We start from the raw sequence: 18645 nt of genomic DNA on the forward strand, positions 1-18645 counted from the left end.
GGCTAGTTTGCTTGAAAAATCCAGCGTGATACAATCCCTAATCATCACTCCATTTCCTAGCAAAAGTTACAGGCAGTTTCCCATTTGGGGAAAAATCCACCAGGAAGTTCTCCTGTGGGTCTGGACCAGAGATCCTGGGTGTCACTGTCCATTTCTATTGGTTTGTGGCTGTGTATCAACATAAATGAATTCATTTCCACAGGAAGCCTTTGAGGAAAAGGGGCCATCAAGAAGCTACTGACCATTTGGGTTTTCTTCCTGAAATGGGATCATGGCACAAATTAAGGTGGTGGCAGCGAGGGAGGTGTGGACGCTCGGATTTCTACAAAGAACCACAAGCACCCTATAATACACCATTTACAAAGTGCTGTAAATTCCATATTTATTTTGTGAGCGCAAGATAGATAGCTTATTTCTGCATACAGAGGTTGCCGGCTAAAATCAGGATAAGCAGTATTAATGTCCTATGGTCAGTATTATTGAACCTCCAAAGCAATAAACTACGAGTCGATAAATATTACATTTGCAACATAGTTAACATTCTCCTACTGTCTCTGGCACTTATTACACATTGTAACCGCAAGTCTACAATACATTATTCATATTTGGGGTGTCACTGAGTGATGGATTGCTGTAAGAGAGGCTGTCCTTTAAATAAATCAACAAATAAAAATGCAAATGTTAACATTTTCAGCCACAACTTTTCCCCATCTTGAATGGGGGGAATGAAAATTTCACATTATATCGACAGCAAGCAGAGAGAACAATTAACAACCTACACAGTGAATAAGAGAGATTAATTTGCCAATGTCTGCTTTTATCACTCGCATACGGAACTATATTGGACTTTTCATGATGTTAGTTCTCCTAAGGGAAAAAAGAGGGGGGGACTTATCTCCTCCCCTATTCAGAACTTAATTCACCATCTTCCCCCTCACAAATCTTTTCTCCTCAAAACGTTTAGAAATTAGCTCGCCCCTCCCCCTTTAATATTAAAATTTTGACTGAGAAAGGGCACTTCTCCTGAAGTTTCCACTTAACGAAAGATGTCTGAAGAATGCAAGAAGTCATGTCAAAAAGCAGAAAACAGTTCCCTGAGACGCCGAAATCTCAAAAGCTGTTGCCGTTCTAGGCAAAGCTAATTCATATTTTTATTTACTACAAAGCGCTCAGTTCAAAGGATCCAGCGTGATAATACGGCACTGTGGACTTATTCAATATACAGCTCTGGGCATTGCATTTTACATCAAATATTAATTTGTTTAAAAGTCCCCAAATGCACATCTACCTGATCGGAGATGTGCTGGGCAAATCATGCCATTCCTCCTAACAGCTCCCAAACACAAATTTGCACAACGTAATTTGTTTTTCTAAAAACTCCAAAGGAAGCAGCCGTTGCGGATCTCTCCAACGATAGTGTCTCTGAGTTATTACTTAATATGTGCGCTACAGGAATGTGCAAGGACGGGCTCTTCATTGCAACGTGAGCCGAGTTGACTGCAAAGATAAAACTTTCGGTCAGAGGGAAGGCAGGCAAACCGCAGGAGGAATCCTGCCACTCCAGGCCCCGGATGCCTGATATTAGCCAATCCATTTGGTCCGGGATGGCAAAAGATGATGCGGGAGTCATGGGGGCCGAAAATCGGAGGGGAAGGCAGCAGCTTACTTTTATTCTGTTTCAGTTGTTTGCTCTCATACGCCTAAGCCATTCAAATATGACTTAATACTCCTCAGGAGTGGGACACCAGCAGCTTGACTTCTCCATTCTTGAGGGACACCACTGGCCAGGCCATGGCAGTGAAGCAGATGTGCCCAGAGGCAAGAGCCGGCAGAAGATGTGCTCCCCATCACTGCCCTATTGTGGCCACTGCGTAGGACCACAACATAGGTAGTTTGACCAATATCATTACAAAACTAACCAGAAAAAGTGCCTTGCCACTGTAAAATGAGAAAGTCAACTGTTTAGAACAGGGGTCAGCAAACTTTTTCAGCAGGGGGCCGGTCCACTGTCCCTCAGACCTTGTGGGGGGCCGGACTATACTTTGAAGGGAACAAATGATGCAAGAGCACCACGAGCCCCGGTGGCTGCTTACCTGTGTCTTGCGAGGGGCAGGGGCTAGCGGTGGCAGGACAATGAGCGGCGCATGAAAGGGCTCCGGAGAGGGGCTGCTTAAAATGGTGGCCACTCGAGCGCTGCTGCTGCTGGCACCCACAAAGCCCAGCCCCCTTCCTCCTCTAGGCAGGGCGGGGAGAAGCCAGGAGGAGGGAGGAAGGAGGTGTTGCCACCGTGTGAGGGAGAGGGAAAGAATGTGCGCACTGGTGGTCCACACAGTGATTCCCGGACCGTTCATGGGCTGGATCCAGAAAGCAATTGGGCCTGATCCAGCCCACAGACCTTAGTTTGCCCGCCCATGGTTTGGAACAGCATGTGATGGCTGATGGGAGATGTAGTCCAAAACATCTAGAGGGCACCAAGTTGGGGAAGGTGATTTAGAAGAAGTTGTAGCTACGGCTTCTCCTTTCCCTTCTGGGCAAGATGGCACCACCGTGGTGACAGCTGGAGAAGGGAAGGAGGGAAGAAGAGGCCACCACTGGGAGCTGGACGATGACAGCTCATCCAGGCTGCTCCTTTCTTTTCCATTCCCCACAGGGCGGTTCAACAGGTACGGCTGACTTCTCACAGATCTGCATCTTTTGCTTTGACATTGCCCTGCCTGGCTCCCCTCAATTATTTCTGATTTCTGCTTGCCTTCCTAAATCAGTCTCAGGAGAGGAGAGGAAAACGGAAAGAGATTTAGGTGGGTGGGGCTGGGGGATTTGTTCCTCCAGACCCTCTTATCCCAAAAATTACCAGCAGTGATTACCTGGCCACAGAAAAATTAAAGGAATGGGGGAAGGAGGTAAAACAGTACGTGCATGCCATAAACACTTGTGAAGCAAACAGCCAGAATAGAAAGTGACTCTGCACATCTGCTACTGGGATACTGGTGCTAGTAATACAGGGAGCACTAAGTTGAGAGCACAGGCTGCATCACTCTGAGTGATGGAAATCTGCCAGTGGCTGTGGGGACCCACCTGTCTTCTCCTCCCTCCTTCCAATGCTTCTTCTAAGGCATTTATTTGGTCACTGTTGAGACCAGGATGCTGGACCAGATAGGCCATTGGCCTGATCCAGCCCAGGATGCTGGGCAGCCCAGGATAGTGTACCGTACAGTGGACGCTTGAGTTGCGAACGTGATCCATGCCGGATGCATGTTTGTAACTTGCAGCGTTCGCAACCCGCGTCTGCGTATGTTGCGATTCAGCACTTCTTGCATGCGCAAAGCGTGATTTAGTGCTTGTGCACATGTGCGACCACCAAAACCCGGAAGTAACCTGTTCTGGTACTTCCAGGTTTCGGCAGTCCGCAACCTGAAAAAACGCAATTTGAATCGTCTATAACCCGAAGTATGACTGTACAAATCTATTCCTTTTGCTGTGTCCCTCCTCTGTTTGGGAGACCAAGCTCACCTGTCCATCTCCCCAACCTGCTCTTCCCCAACCCCCTCTTGCGCTTGAATCCTGCTTGACGGCTTCCCACACGGCCACAGTGAGAACACAATGCTGGACTAGATTGGCCCCTGGCCTTATCCAGCAGGCGCTTCTTACTTTCTTATATTAAGAATCAATCCCTACGAAAGCAAAGGCAGCTTCTGTCGCTGATGCTTGCCAACGCTTTGCATGAAACCTGGCTTGGCTCTACTTGCAAGAGGTTTAAATAGCCAGAAGTAATTACATATACTGCAAACTCAATTGGTTTTCTGCCTGCCGCTCTCCTTCTCCCCCGCCCCGCAGCCCTCCTGTTAAGGCTCAAGTTTTGTTCAGCAAGTTTCAGCCCCAAACAAAGCAAACCATTAGGGTTAAACCGTTAACTGTGGATTCTAACAAACATGCTGACAGATCTTTAACTTTAGTGGCACACCAGCAGCTATAATTCTCCATATTGATTAATTTAGTTAGTTAAACCTGCAATCTAAGCTTATAACCCATTCAGTGATAAATTGAGACTGACCTGCTGCCCAAGCAGGTTTCGTGGATGAAGAATAGGATTGGGTTTAGGTCTCCCACAGAAATACTTGTCCATTTACCATTTTCAATTAGAGAAGCCCATGAGTAAGGGAAAGCAAAACAGGGCTCTTTAACCTGGTCAATTATACTAACACGCTGCACCAAAAGGGGCGGGGGGGGGGGTGAGAAGGGAGAAAGAAAAAGCACACTCAAAGGGAAGGAAGAGAAGATTCGGGAAGAACAAGCACCACACTGGACAATCATTTATTGTTGTTGTTATTATTATTTAGCACAAGATGTAGAAAGGTCTGAAAGCAATTTAAACACAAGAATGTAGTTGGACAGGATAGCAGGCCATGAGGTCATCAGCTGGGCTCTGAATTCCTCCAGCTCTCTCTCCCCCTGGCCGAGAAAGTAGGAATGGGTTCAAGGGTAAGATCATAGAATCATAGAGTTGGAAGAGACCACAAGGGCCATCGAGTCCAAACCCCCGGCCAAGCAGGAAACACCATCAGAGCACTCCTGACATATGGTTGTCAAGCCTCTGCTTAAAGACCTCCAAAGTAGGAGACTCCACCACACTCCTTGGCAGCAAATTCCACTGTCAAACAGCTCTTACTGTCAGGAAGTTCTTCCTAACGTTTAGGTGGAATCTTCTTTCTTGTAGTTGGGATCCATTGCTCCGTGTCCGCTTCTCTGGAGCAGCAGAAAACAACCTTTCTCCCTCCTCTATGTGACATCCTTTTATATATTTGAACATGGCTATCATATCACCCCTTAACCTCCTCCTCTCCATGCTAAACATGCTCAGCTCCCTTAGCCGTTCCTCATAAGGCATCGTTTCCAGGCCTTTGACCATTTTGGTTGCCCTCCTCTGGACACGTTCCAGTTTGTCAGTGTCCTTCTTGAACTGTGGTGCCCAGAACTGGACACAGTACTCCAGGTGAGGTCTGACCAGAGCAGAATACAGTGGCACTATTACTTCCCTTGATCTAGATGCTATACTCCTATTGATGCAGCCCAGAATTGCATTGGCTTTTTTAGCTGCCGCGTCACACTGTTGGCTCATGTCAAGTTTGTGGTCAACCAAGACTCCTAGATCCTTTTCACATGTACTGCTCTCTTCTGATAGAAGCTCAGCGCTCAACTTTTACCTGCTATGAAGCAAAAACCAAAAACAAACCTCTCTCCTTCATCATCAGCACCAGTACCAGAGTAATCTACCCAACCAGGAGAAGACGGTGGAGAAAAGTTCTGTGTCCTGGCCACATATGTTTTCAGGACTGCAGCACAGTGTGTTCCCTCTCCTGATGGGGGATGACCCAAGGTGGACAGACAGAAGGAGAAAAGCACACTGGTACTCAAGACCCCAGAAGGATCCTGCCTACACAGCCTACCTATATATGGGTAGACATTAGGAGCTACGGTGACATATTTTGTGCTGAAATGAAAGTTTCAAATCTAGCACATCTCCTAGTCTACGGCAAGGGTCAGGAATGCCACATTTGGCCCACCGCCATTTTTGCCATGCCAGGGAATGCTGTGACTGGGCCCAAAAGGGGTTGCAGAGCCCAATGCAAGGTGCTTTGAAGACCCAGCTATCAGCAGGTGTGGCGGGCTTCAAATTGCAGCGTTGGGCTTTCTGCAAGCACCAAGGATCAGCTGGTTGTCAGCACTTCACAAAAGCTTTGCACAGCTGAAACCCGGGCAAGCTACAACCAGATTGTCAAGCAGGCATCACATCAGGGAAGTTTTTCAGAAAATGAATGGCCACAATGGATCCTGATACAAGCATGAAAAGAGAGCCAATCCATGAACAGTCAAGGATTGGGGGGGACCCCTCGCTATATTATTCAGTTTGGTACCAATGTATGCAGCCAAAAGGGACAAATTGGAAAGTGTTCCCAGCCTACAGGGCTCTTTGGATCTAGCTTGGCTAAACAACCTTTTGCATTGTTCATGAAGGAAGGAGTTGCGAATTCTCCAGGAGATACTTACCCTTTCAATCACCCTCTTGATCAAAGAAAAAGTAAGTTTCTGTTAAAATAAAAAAAATCCTTCCAGTAGCACGTTAAAGACCAACTAAGTTAGTTCTTGGTATGAGCTTTCGTGTGCATGCACACTTCTTCAGATACACAGAAGAAGTGGTATGCATGCACACGAAAGCTCATACCAAGAACTAACTTAGTTGGTCTTTAAGGTGCTACTGGAAGGAATTTTTTTATTTTGACTATGGCAGACCAACACGGCTACCTATCTACTAAGTTTCTGTTGTACAAGTTTGTCAGTCAGAGCCTTTAACCTACTCCCAAAATGCTTGAACACTCAACCATTCTGTGCAAACACTGGATGGGATGATCGAACAGGTAGAGACATTCCACTACTGAACCCCTTTACAATCTATGTTAACATGCTCTGTTTTAAGTCTCCTTTCACAAGACAGAATCCAGTAATATGCAAAGTCAACAGGATGTGCATTAAAAACACTAACAGGGAAGCTGGTTTTATAAAGGCGAGGGGGATTTTCAGATACTACAAAACTTGAATCCATTTTGGCCCAACGCGAGGGCCCAGCACAGTATGGTTTAAAAACGGGCTCTGGAACAGTTGCTCGAATTTTGAGTTCCTGAACTCTCCCAGTAGTTAAGTTTTTCAGAAGCCTGCACCTTGAGAGAACAGGCCCTTCTCAATGGTGGTGGCCACATGTATGGAACTCCTTGACATGTATCAATTCAATTGACACCTGCTTCAATGGCTTTAAGGAACCAGGTTGCACACCCCTGAACTACTTTGCCAGCCATAAGCACAGTCCAGTGTTACATGTGCACCAATGCTAAACAGGATTTGAAACTAGGGTTTAAAATAGCAGTGGAAACCCCAGTCTAGGAGGAAAGACAGTTGGGTTGGACAGATGTAATGGTGAGGCATGATTTAAAACTGGCAAGTAATTTATGTCCAAAGAGAAAGTGAAGGATGGAGCACCGACTCCCTAGTCTGTTTCCAGATTTGCAAAGAGGCAGCATAACGTAGCAAACACACTGGGTCACAGGGTCCCTGCTCCAAACTGGAAGTGCCCACGTCTCTTGCCATCAGCAGCCCCCATTTTAAGCTGACCATTTGATGTCCAAAGCTAGGATTCGTTTTCAAACTGGGCTGAGATTTTCATATAATACATTCTCAGCGTTGAGAGGACCAAAGTAAAGGCAATTGCTGTTATTAACCTTATTAGCCCAGAAGAAAAACAACTCTGCTTTTATCCTTCTGTAGTTCTTCACAAGAGCAATATTGCCATTTAAGGTTTCTGAAGGTGACTTATCAGAACTGCTGACTTAATGTGATTTTGTTGCTTGCCGTTAAACAGCAAAATAACATTTGTATAAAATGGCTTAAAAGAAACACATCATGATAAAATGTGGTGCAATTTGGTGGAAGCGAGGGCAATGACATTGGGAGGATTAAAAAACTTAAAGTGGACTTTGAAGGGAAAGAAAGGTCTAAACACAGTGAACACCATCCCTTTAAATTATTTACAAATGTATTAAATGTGTCAGGACTTATAACTTAAAAATACTTCCCCCCTCTCAGGCTCTAAGTAAAAATTAAAGCATTAGAACTTGGCATATTCCTGCATTTCTTATTCTAACAAGCAATTTAAGGCTTACTATAAATGTCACAGGATATGGCAGTTCTAAGTTTATATTATCCAGCTTGAGCAAAACATGAAATATCACAGAAACTCAGCTGCTTCCCCTCGTATCTGGGCGAATTTGATGGTTGCGTCTGAGGAATCTTAAACCAGAGATTACCAGTCATCTTACCGTGAGGTGTCATGCTGGATTGGGGAGGTGGCTGCAGTTACAAGCTCTTTTCTGCTGCCTGTCAGTCCGGGGGATGTAGCCGCATCCTTCCGGGAGGCTGAACTCATCCCTGCAGAACATGGTGGAAGACAATTACGATGGGCATTAGAGGCCGAAAAAGTTTTGGACAGCCTTTCTTGCCTTATTTCAGAACGCAGGGCCCAAGAGCCGCGCTATTCTGCAGGGAACTTTCTATATGGTGAATCGGCAGCCAAAGGAGTCGTTACTCTTGACAGGTATGGAGTGGAATATATATTTTCAGGGCCGCCTGGAGTCATAATTGCATAATACACCACCCACAACAGACTTTGCGTCAGCGCTGTGGTTTTAGCAAGTGACGGGTTCCCATCCCCTAGTGATCATCCAGCCAATCCTCACAAACGTCATCCCCCAGATCACCAGCATTCTCCGGAAACCAGTGGAGAATTCTCAGTCCTATTTTAAATATGCACAGTTATTCTCAAAAGCACAAAGAACTGTCTCCTCTACATTCTGCTTTAATTCAGAGGCAGACTCATTTCTTTTGCAATGCCAAAGACTCGTGTTAGTTGGACATCTGCAGTGTAGAAACCAATCTTGAAATCAACCCACAGGGAAAATGAATGGCGGAAAGGGCCACTTTCTTTGAGAAGCATATTCTGTATATAGAAGACCAGAAGACATTTGAATATGTTCACAAAGCACATATTGAAAACATGTGAAATAAGGCAATAACTTGCCTAGAAATGGGTCTGAAAGAGACGTTTTCTCTGGGAACCAGGTTTGTACATACTTAATTTGGACGCTTTAATTAAGAGCTGTGGTAAAGGTAAAGGGACCCCTGACCATTAGGTCCAGTCGTGACCAACTCTGGGGTTGCGGCGCTCATCTCGCTTTAGTGGCCGAATGAGCCGGCGTACAGCTTCCGGGTCATGTGGCCAGCATGACTAAGCTGCTTCTGGCGAACCAGAGCAGCGCACAGAAATGCCGTTTACCTTCCCGCTGGAGCAGTACCTATTTATCTACTTGCACTTTGGCGTGCTTTTGAACTGCTAGGTGTTACCATAAAGCACCAATGCTGCAGCAAGCAAAGGCTCCAGCAGCTCAGTCAGCTGCTTGTGGCTGGAAAGCCAGACAGGATGTTTGTGACTGTTGCCATGGAAACAAAGGGGCAGTCCAATCTGAACTGAGCACCGGATGTTAGCTCAGTGTGTGTGTCATATGACCTGTACTGGAAGTACATGGGGGGGAGTTTCTTCTTGCTGTTGTCGAGTGCAGACGTGTTTCTCTGTACTGATATGAGAGACAGAAATAAAGGATGTAAATAGTTTTGTCTGCTTCTTTCCCCTCCTGGGGGACACCAAAGGGGAGAGAGGGTGAACGGTGTGTTCCTCTCACACATCTGAGATGAATCGCCGGGACCTCGCCTGCTTATCAGCAGAGTGGAGACGCGGGGAGGTCGACAGGAATATCTGCCGGTGCCTACGCTGTGGCACATTCCTCTGACCCAAGCAGAATTCCAACAGTGGTAGCAGAGGATGGTTGCTGTTTTCTTCAATCCATCGGACATCTGCATGAGAGGCTGGTGAATTGTCCTCCTCTGCTCCATGGAAGCCTGATTTGAGAGGCTGATTCTCTGCAGCCAGAAGCTGACCAGAAGAAGCTGACAGCCAAGCCGATGCTCAAGGTATGAGATTTTAAGGGCTTAGAAGTGTGAATGCAGATTGATTCATTCACTGCTTCACGGACAGCGAGTGTGGGAAAGCAGCTCCAACTTAGAAGAGGCCTGCATACCAGGCATTTTTGTGGTTTCCTGTCCGAGGAAAGGAATGCGCTGTTGCTAAGCAACGTCCTTCAGAAGGCTGTGCCTCAGAGAGGAGAAATGGAAAGCTACTCGAGAGGGCTGGACAGTCAGACTATGCCTCAGAGAGGCGTAAACAAAGTTTTGTTATGACTAGGTCCTCATGAACTGCTGAAAGGGACTTTCCAACGCAGCCACTGTCAGAGTTGCCAGGTGTCAAGAGTGTAAACAAGCCAGCTATTGGATTTTAGAGGCTTGTCTTTTAGAGTCAATGCAAGGACTCAAAATGGATGCTAAGAAGGGGGGAGGCTTGCCTTCTCCACCCCTCCTGGCCAATGACAATTATTCATCTTGGTCTGTAAAGATGAAGGCCCTGCTGCAGAAAAAGAGACTGTTTGGGGTGATTGAGAATCCCATCCCAGCAGCACCAACGCGTGCTTGGGAGTCACAGAATGTGAAGGCTAGGACTGCTACAATTCTGTGTGTCTCAGATGAGCAGCTTGTGCATTTACAGCATTTGGAATTTGCGCAAGAGGTTTGGAACGCGCTGCGTACAACGCATCAGAGAGATGCTGGTTCTTCAGCGTTGCTGTATTTTGAGAAGTTGACCAATCTGAGATTAGCGCCTGATGGAGATGTTCAAGCGCACCTGACAGAGATGAAGTATCTGCGTCAACAGATGGTGGAACGCAATTTCCGTCTACAGGAGGAAGTGTTTTGCTTCATGATGATAAACAGCCTGAACCGCACCTACAAGGTTGTTGCCAGTCAGCTTGGTTCGCTACCTGCCGCGCAGCTAACCGCGGAAAGAGTGTGTGCTGTGGTCCTGAACGAACACGACAGACTTGCTGCACTGGAAGTGAAAGACAGAGGGAGGCAAGAACAGAGTTCAAATCTTCCCACTGCTGCATCTACTGGAGAGCATGCTACAGCATTGAGTGCCGTCCGATGCCATAATTGTGGACAGACTGGGCATCTACAGCGAAACTGTAGGAAGCCGCGACAGTCAAAAGGAGCCAAGAACAGCTCTACGAAGCCTGAGGCGTCAAGCAAAAGCCGTACCATGTGCCAGGTGAAACCTGCAAAGGCGATGATGGTGAAAGGAACCGCGCCACATGTTGGGAACGCATTCATAATCGATACCGGCGCCACGAAGCATCTCTGCCCACACAGAGGACTGTTTTCGACGTTGAAGAAGCAAAGCTTCACTGTGAAACAAGCCAACGGTCAAGAACTGGAAGCGACCGGAATTGGAACTGTGTATCTTGAGAGTCTGAACTTGACTATAAGCGATGTTTACCTGGTTCCAGAACTGAAATTTAGTCTGCTGAGTGCTTCGCAGATTGCAAAGAAGGGACTAAAACTGTACTATGATGCTAAAAGATGCAAGATCTACAAAGATGGAGAACTGTTTCTTACTGCCAAAGAGAAAGATGGACTGTATTTGTTGACTTTTGGTCAAAGTGATTACATGAAATGTAATACTTCTGATTCTAACGAATTTTCTCTTGCAGGTGTGACCAGTGTGAGCACCAGGAAGGTGTCCAAGAAGGTCGACAGAGCTTTTCAGCGGGTGTATACTGATGTGATTGGTCCCCTAGAACAATCTAGAGGCGGTGCAAAATATTACCTTGTGTGTGTTGATTGTTACACTAATTATTCTTGGGTTTACTTGATGAAGAAACCGCAGGAAACTTTAGAAAAGTTTCAGGAGTTTTGTGACAAGGTTAAAAGTATGCATGATGCTAACATTAATTGTCTTTTCACAGATGACAAGCCAGTTTTTCTTTTACAGGATTTCCAGAGGTTCCTGGATGGAAAAGGGATAAGACACAAACTTGCTACTTCCGAAGAAGCATGGAAGAAATGTGTCTGTGTTAGGGTGAACAAAGAATTGCAAAAGGGGATGCATGCGCAATTGCTGAGTTCACATTTGCCACATGATTATTGGGCCGAATCGCTAGCGTCCTATCTTCATGTGTGGTTGAGAAAAGTCTCAACAGAGTTGGGATGTTCTCCTTTTGAGAAGCTGTTTAATAGAAAACCTTCTGTTGCCTATTTTAAGGTTTTCGGGTCTCATGTGAGAACAGAAGCTCCAAGTGGTGTAAAGAATGCCAGAGGCATCTTTGTAGGTTATGAAAAAGGTCTCTACAGAGTAATTTTGTCTGAATCTGGTCAGGTGATTCTCACAAAGTTTCTAGAGAGTGCTCCTGAACGGGAGAGAGTGATTGTTCACACTTTTTCCACAGAGGATTCTGATGATGATGATGATGAGTTTGATCTTAATGTGTTCAGAGGTACTGATGATGATGACACTGATAGCTCAGACAGCTCAGTTGTCACAGTTATTGAGAGGAAATCTCAAATAATGACTAGACCCTCAGAAGAGGAGGATAAACCACTGATAAAGCTTAGTACTGGTTCTCCAGAGAGTTCAGAGGCTGAACCAGAAAGCAGAGAAGAGCAGCAGCTCTTACGAAGGTCTGAGAGAGCAACGAAGGGTGTACCACCCAAGAGGTATTCAAAGGAGTTTGCTAACCTTGCATATGTTGCTGTTGTAAACGATCAAGGACAGATTGAAGCTGTGTCTGAGTCAGAGACAAAGGCACAACAGAGAGTTGTTAACCAAGGAAATGTGAAGTCACACAACCAGAGAGGTACATTGGTAAAACCAGTGGCGGGTAGTTCCAAGGGTGGAACTGAAACAACAGGGGAATGTTATAAGTATAACAACTGTTTGTTTTCATCTCTGGATGACGCTTTGCTCGCAGCACGCATTGATACTTTAGGGGGAGTATGTTACCATAAAGCACCAATGCTGCAGCAAGCAAAGGCTCCAGCAGCTCAGTCAGCTGCTTGTGGCTGGAAAGCCAGACAGGATGTTTGTGACTGTTGCCATGGAAACAAAGGGGCAGTCCAATCTGAACTGAGCACCGGATGTTAGCTCAGTGTGTGTGTCATATGACCTGTACTGGAAGTACATGGGGGGGAGTTTCTTCTTGCTGTTGTCGAGTGCAGACGTGTTTCTCTGTACTGATATGAGAGACAGAAATAAAGGATGTAAATAGTTTTCTGTCTGCTTCTTTCCCCTCCTGGGGGACACCAAAGGGGAGAGAGGGTGAACGGTGTGTTCCTCTCACACATCTGAGATGAATCGCCGGGACCTCGCCTGCTTATCAGCAGAGTGGAGACGCGGGGAGGTCGACAGGAATATCTGCCGGTGCCTACGCTGTGGCACATTCCTCTGACCCAAGCAGAATTCCAACACTTTCTTTGAGAAGCATATTCTGTATATAGAAGACCAGAAGACATTTGAATATGTTCACAAAGCACATATTGAAAACATGTGAAATAAGGCAATAACTTGCCTAGAAATGGGTCTGAAAGAGACGTTTTCTCTGGGAACCAGGTTTGTACATACTTAATTTGGACGCTTTAATTAAGAGCTGTGGTAAAGGTAAAGGGACCCCTGACCATTAGGTCCAGTCGTGACCAACTCTGGGGTTGCGGCGCTCATCTCGCTTTAGTGGCCGAATGAGCCGGCGTACAGCTTCCGGGTCATGTGGCCAGCATGACTAAGCTGCTTCTGGCGAACCAGAGCAGCGCACAGAAATGCCGTTTACCTTCCCGCTGGAGCAGTACCTATTTATCTACTTGCACTTTGGCGTGCTTTTGAACTGCTAGGTTGGCAGAAGCTGGGACCGAGTAACGGGAGCTCACCCCATCGCGGTGATTCAAACCGCCAACCTTCTGATCCGCAAGTCCTAGGCTCTGTGGTTTAACCCACAGCGCCACCCGGGTCCAAGAGCTGTGGTAAATTACTGTAAAAGCTGGGCTCTCGGGAGAGGGAATGAGCGCAAAGGGCCTTGCTCAGTACTAGCTGGAGATGTTCAGGATTGGACCTTCTTCAGGGTCACCCCCCCCTTTTTTTTGGAGGGGGAGGAGAGGCCAGAATTATTTCCCTTATTAGTAAGATTGTGGGGAAGACTGAGCACATTTTTTTGCATGCAGAATGTCCAAAGTCAATCCCTGGTATTTTTCTAAGTAGGGTGAGGAAAAGGTCCTGGCCAAAGCTGTCCAGAGTTTCAGATGTAAATGTAAATACTGATCTAGGCGGAACAATGGTCTGCCTCAGAATTACACAGTTTCTTATGGTTTGTGGACCAGCTGTCTTTGACATTCGCAGTGCTGTTATCAATAGTTGGTGGAGTTCCCGAGGCAACTACAATGACTTGGAAGAGAGTTAAACTAGGCATCAAGGGATTGAAGTTATTTCATTTCAATAGTTTGATTATAATCTCCAGATGACAACTCTAGGACAATACTCTCTAAAGCAATGGTTTCTAATTGGGGGTCCATGTAACCCCCCGGGGGAGGGGCCTGCGGCAACATTCACATAACGAATACTTCAAAAGAGATACGATTTTTTTCAAAAGTAGGGTGTCTGTGGGCTGGCTTTTGAAAAACAGGGGGCTTGCATTAAAGAGCTAATTGGAAACTGCTCTAAAGCATAATTGTGCTAACCCTTTCTCCTGTTGCTTCTGGTTATGAAGTTTAAACTTGATTTTGAAGCGGATTGCCACAATAGAGGACCAAGAAAGGAAACACCTCAGCCTAACTTTAACCTAAAAAGCTTTCATGCAAAGCCATCCTAGAAATAAATAAGAGTACCTAGTTTTCTGGTCATGCAATGTGCTGCAACAGATAAATGTAAACAGCATCCACAAATATAAAGGAGCTGGACCAGTTCCATCATTTGCAAATGATTCCCCTTTAAGGAGGGTGCAAAGGCACTGCATTATACTGGCAAAGTGGTCTTGCTGTTTGGGAGTGCCTTATGAGACTGGCGTTTTGTTTGTTTTAGCAAAAACTGGTGGGCAGCCAACACATAGGATAGTTTAAAGTAGGCTTTGATGTCCTACTCCTGTAGACAGTGCAGGAAATGGGACTTTCTACTAAAGTGGCTGGTTCCACGTGGTAGTGGCAAGAGTAAAGTGGTCACCAAAGTGTGCAAACTGCCCCTTAGAGGGTGGTGGGATGACCTAGGGGGTGCTAGGGAGGTAAAGGGGCAGCAGGGGGTGTTAGGAAGCAAAGCTGTCGCAGGGGGGAGGGGAATGGGGCGCTGGAACAGTAAATGACCAGACTTTGAAAAGCTGGTGTTACTGAATTAAGTTCATCATTTTTAAAAATTAATTAAACTAAATAGTTTTAATTGGATTTTGAATAAATGTGCAATTAATTGTTAACATTTTGAATTTTACTGCGTTATTATCTTCCTTGGTGGGTCGTGCAAACAGCTATTCTGAATAATGCCTTTTATAGTGTGAGGAAGGGGGCACAGGGGATGAGATTATGGAAGCACAGGAGCAGTGGCCAAAAAAGCTCAGGGATTTCTGCTCTAGTAAATTGAAGGAGCCCTGGTCTACTAAGCACACGCAGCCCGAGGAGGACAAACAGCCAGCAGTTTAATACTTTATTGACAAAGCATTCACTTACAGTGGCTTCTAAGGTGCACAGAACAGGCAGAAATGCTTTTGGAGACTTAAGGAGCTGGCATCCTGTCCCCAGGGTGGTGCTCTGAGCAGCAGCATGACCATGCCTCTACCCAAAATTAAGTACCTTCGTCTGATGGAGCACGCACAAGCAACCTTCGACTTACCCTACACAGAAGCTGCCACTGTGCCTGTCTTTTTAAGCCCTTCCTGGTCCGGGGAGTATAGCGGGGAAGGGGATTCTTTCTACTGGACCCCTATCTCAGGCACTGCCTCCTCCTCCAGCCCTGGCTCCTGGGAGGCACAAAACCCCATAAATCGCTGCTCCCTTCCTGTGGATCAGCCTTGGGTCCCACAGCTTCCGCCACATAAACCTCGGAGACCTGCTAGCCCCGGGCATCTGGGGAGACCCAACTAAGTTCTTCTGAAATTGAGAGAAGCTGTGCAACTGCAGTGCCCTGTGCTCTGAGCCCAGAGCCTTCAATGGCCCGCATCCTAATGCAGGTGAGGGAGGCAATCTGTTAATTACTACAAATCACTTGACTGCCAAGCCAGTGCTTATCAGCCTGTAATTTCCCCCCACCAAATTGCTAAAAAAAGAGAGAGAAAAACATGCAGAGAAACAAAGAGGGGAGCATGGAGAGCCAGAGGACAGGGTCAAACTCCTCAAGGCGTTTTTCATTCCTGGGGAAGCCCACAGAAAAATCCAAAGAACAATGGGAGAAGTAGGTATCAATTCTATTATGAGGCATTTAAAGGAAGGAGGGGAGGGTGGGAAAAAGAAAGAAATGAAATAATGATGGTTTAAAAAAAGAAAAGGAAAGGGAAAGGGAAAAAAGGGAAAAAGCAAAAAGAAAAAAAGAAATCCATCAGTGAAAATTGCCCCTGAAAACTTCACAGAATTGTAACGGCTTTCTCTCGCTTAAATTGATTGGTGTAGCAACGTTATGAGATGACTATTAGAATTCATTGCGCGCCACAGAAAGAGCTGAAATGTCAGCAGACTATACAGCAAAAGTAATGGGTCCTGAACTCCTGTTAGTCAAAAATGATTTTGTTTCAAATTAGAAATTGATTTCTTTTGGACACAAGCCCTTTGCCGGCTTCCAACTTTTGTAGCTGAGCCTTGGAAGAGATTAACCTCACCCTCTGTTCGGGTCCCCCTCTGATGATACCCTTTCAAAAGTTTCTTCGCCGCGAATGCTTTTTTAATGCGGACGCGGTCTTAACCAATAACACAGGTTGTTTGTTCCTAGGAGAGCTGAACCACATTCTGCCTTTCTTTTTATTTTTCTGCTGACACAAATCGCAAACTCGTTGACAAGTTTAAAAGGAAAGGAAAGGAAAGAGAGAGGGAAAGCGGGGGGGGGGGGGGGGGGGCAAAGCCAGCTCATAAGCGAAGCAAAGATTATGTTAGGCTCTGCAGCCAAGCACAAGACTGCTCCAATTTCTTTCCCCTTTGCTTCGAGAGAAAGAGTGCTTTGGCCCACTCCTTAAGTGGACACACTAAGTGAAGAGCAGAACAGATGCGGGCTATAAAGGAGTCCTTGGGCTAGAAAATTCTGCGTTTCCGGCTGTAGAGGGAGATTGCATCATGAAAAGTCAGACATGCACACCGATTTCTTTTTGCTGGAAATTAAAGCAAATCTCCCATCCCCATCAGGCAACCATTTTCTGTACCTTTTGTACTACTGGGGCTGGCATGGCAACTATTAAGTTTTCGATCAGATTCCTGCCTGCCCTATCTCAAGGGCTCAGGGAAGGATACATGCTATTCCTAATACCTATTTATTTCATTTATGAATCGCTTCCTATGGAGAGGGTCGTGGGTTCATTGGGAAGAGGATTTCTGCACTGCAGGGGGTTGGAGTAGTTGACTCTCACGGCCCCTTCCAACTCTACAATTCTGTGATTCTAACACCCACAATAAAATATATATTAACGATTTTGTATATAGATTCATGGATAGCTCAGTTGGTAAGAGAATGGTGCTGATAACACCAAGGTTGCAGGTTCGATCCCCGTAAGGGACAGCTGCATTGCAGGGGGTTGGACTAGATGACCCTCAGGGTCCCTTCCAACTCTATGATCCCAAAACCATTAACACGATTTCATGTGTAAAAACAACTGAGACAATTTCAAATGACTTTTGTGTTGATGTGTGCATTTTATGAATTGTTGTGTGCTACTGAGGATGAAGGGAGGGATATAAATAAAACTAATAATGACGATCTCTCTTAATTTTACCCTGATATTCACCTGTGCAGAAGAGTGATATCAAAAGGTAGATTAAGGCTCACTCTGAGATTACTGGGCCACCTGCAGAGAAGACTGACTCAGAAGTTCTTAATGTTTATGACATAACTGAACTGTTAGTTAAAAGATAGCAAAGGAAGGAAGCACAGCAACACAATTTGGTTATGGAAGCCACAAGCAAAAGCTGGGCAAGCTCAGGATTGAGGGAAATTAAGAAGGAAAGTTTAACACTCGCTTAGCCATGGCTGTGGCAAGAAATCACCTATCTGAACCTGCTTTGTTTATGGCATTTCAAGAGAACACTCCCCGCGGCAGCTATTTGCAGAAGCTGCGCATGTTAAATGCACTCACACAGAGAACAATTTGACTGTGCCAACCCAGCCACGGGCATGGTAAATTTGGGGTGGCAGGTGGCAAGATGGCTACTCGCCCTGAAAAAAACCCTCCTATCCAGTGGGAGGAGCATCTTCATAGAATCATAGAGTTGGAAGAGACCACAAGGGCCATCGAGTCCAACCCCCTGCCAAGCAGGAAACACCATCAGAGCACTCCTGACATATGGTTGTCAAGCCTCTGCTTAAAGACCTCCAAAAAAGGAGACTCCACCACACTCCTTGGCAGCAAATTCCACTGTCGAACAGCTCTTACTGTCAGGAAGTTCTTCCTAATGTTTAGGTGGAATCTTCTTTCTTGTAGTTTGGATCCATTGCTCCGTGTCCGCTTCTCTGGAGCAGCAGAAAACAACCTTTCTCCCTCCTCTATGTGGCATCCTTTTATATATTTGAACATGGCTATCATATCACCCCTTAACCTCCTCTTCTCCAGGCTAAACATGCCCAGCTCCCTTAGTCGTTCCTCATAAGGCATCGTTTCCAGGCCTTTGACCATTTTGGTTGCCCTCCTCTGGACACGTTCCAGTTTGTCAGTGTCCTTCTTGAACTGTGGTGCCCAGAACTGGACACAGTACTCCAGGTGAGGTCTGACCAGAGCAGAAACTTAACTTAATGTTAACTTAATGTCCTACAGCCCACTCTGGCAAATGTTACGCTCACTCAATGGATGCGGTGGGTGAATGCTTATTAACAGAATAATAATCTTATAAGTTACTACATGGTGTTACGATATGAGAACAACACAGCTGCAAACAGCCAGCTTGTTGACATCATGTGATGTGACTAGCTGTGGGAAAGAATCTTCCCGGAAGTTCACAGGC

General features: G+C 45.9%; 1 protein-coding gene across 7 annotated transcripts in view; it reads right to left on the reverse strand.

Annotated features, from left to right (window-relative positions):
* The window catches only part of KIAA1328, a 235677-nt gene that overhangs the window by 18860 nt on the left and 198172 nt on the right, over positions 1-18645 (reverse strand). For all 7 annotated transcript variants that reach the window (XM_081212924.1, XM_081212925.1, XM_081212926.1 and 4 more), the window contains one exon: positions 7866-7974. In XM_081212924.1, the coding sequence (XP_081069050.1) occupies positions 7866-7974 (109 nt within the window). The remainder of the gene's footprint in view (positions 1-7865; positions 7975-18645) is intronic.

This window comes from Podarcis bocagei (assembly GCF_964188305.1).
Source record: "Podarcis bocagei genome assembly, chromosome: 11".
Lineage (NCBI taxonomy): Eukaryota > Metazoa > Chordata > Lepidosauria > Squamata > Lacertidae > Podarcis > Podarcis bocagei.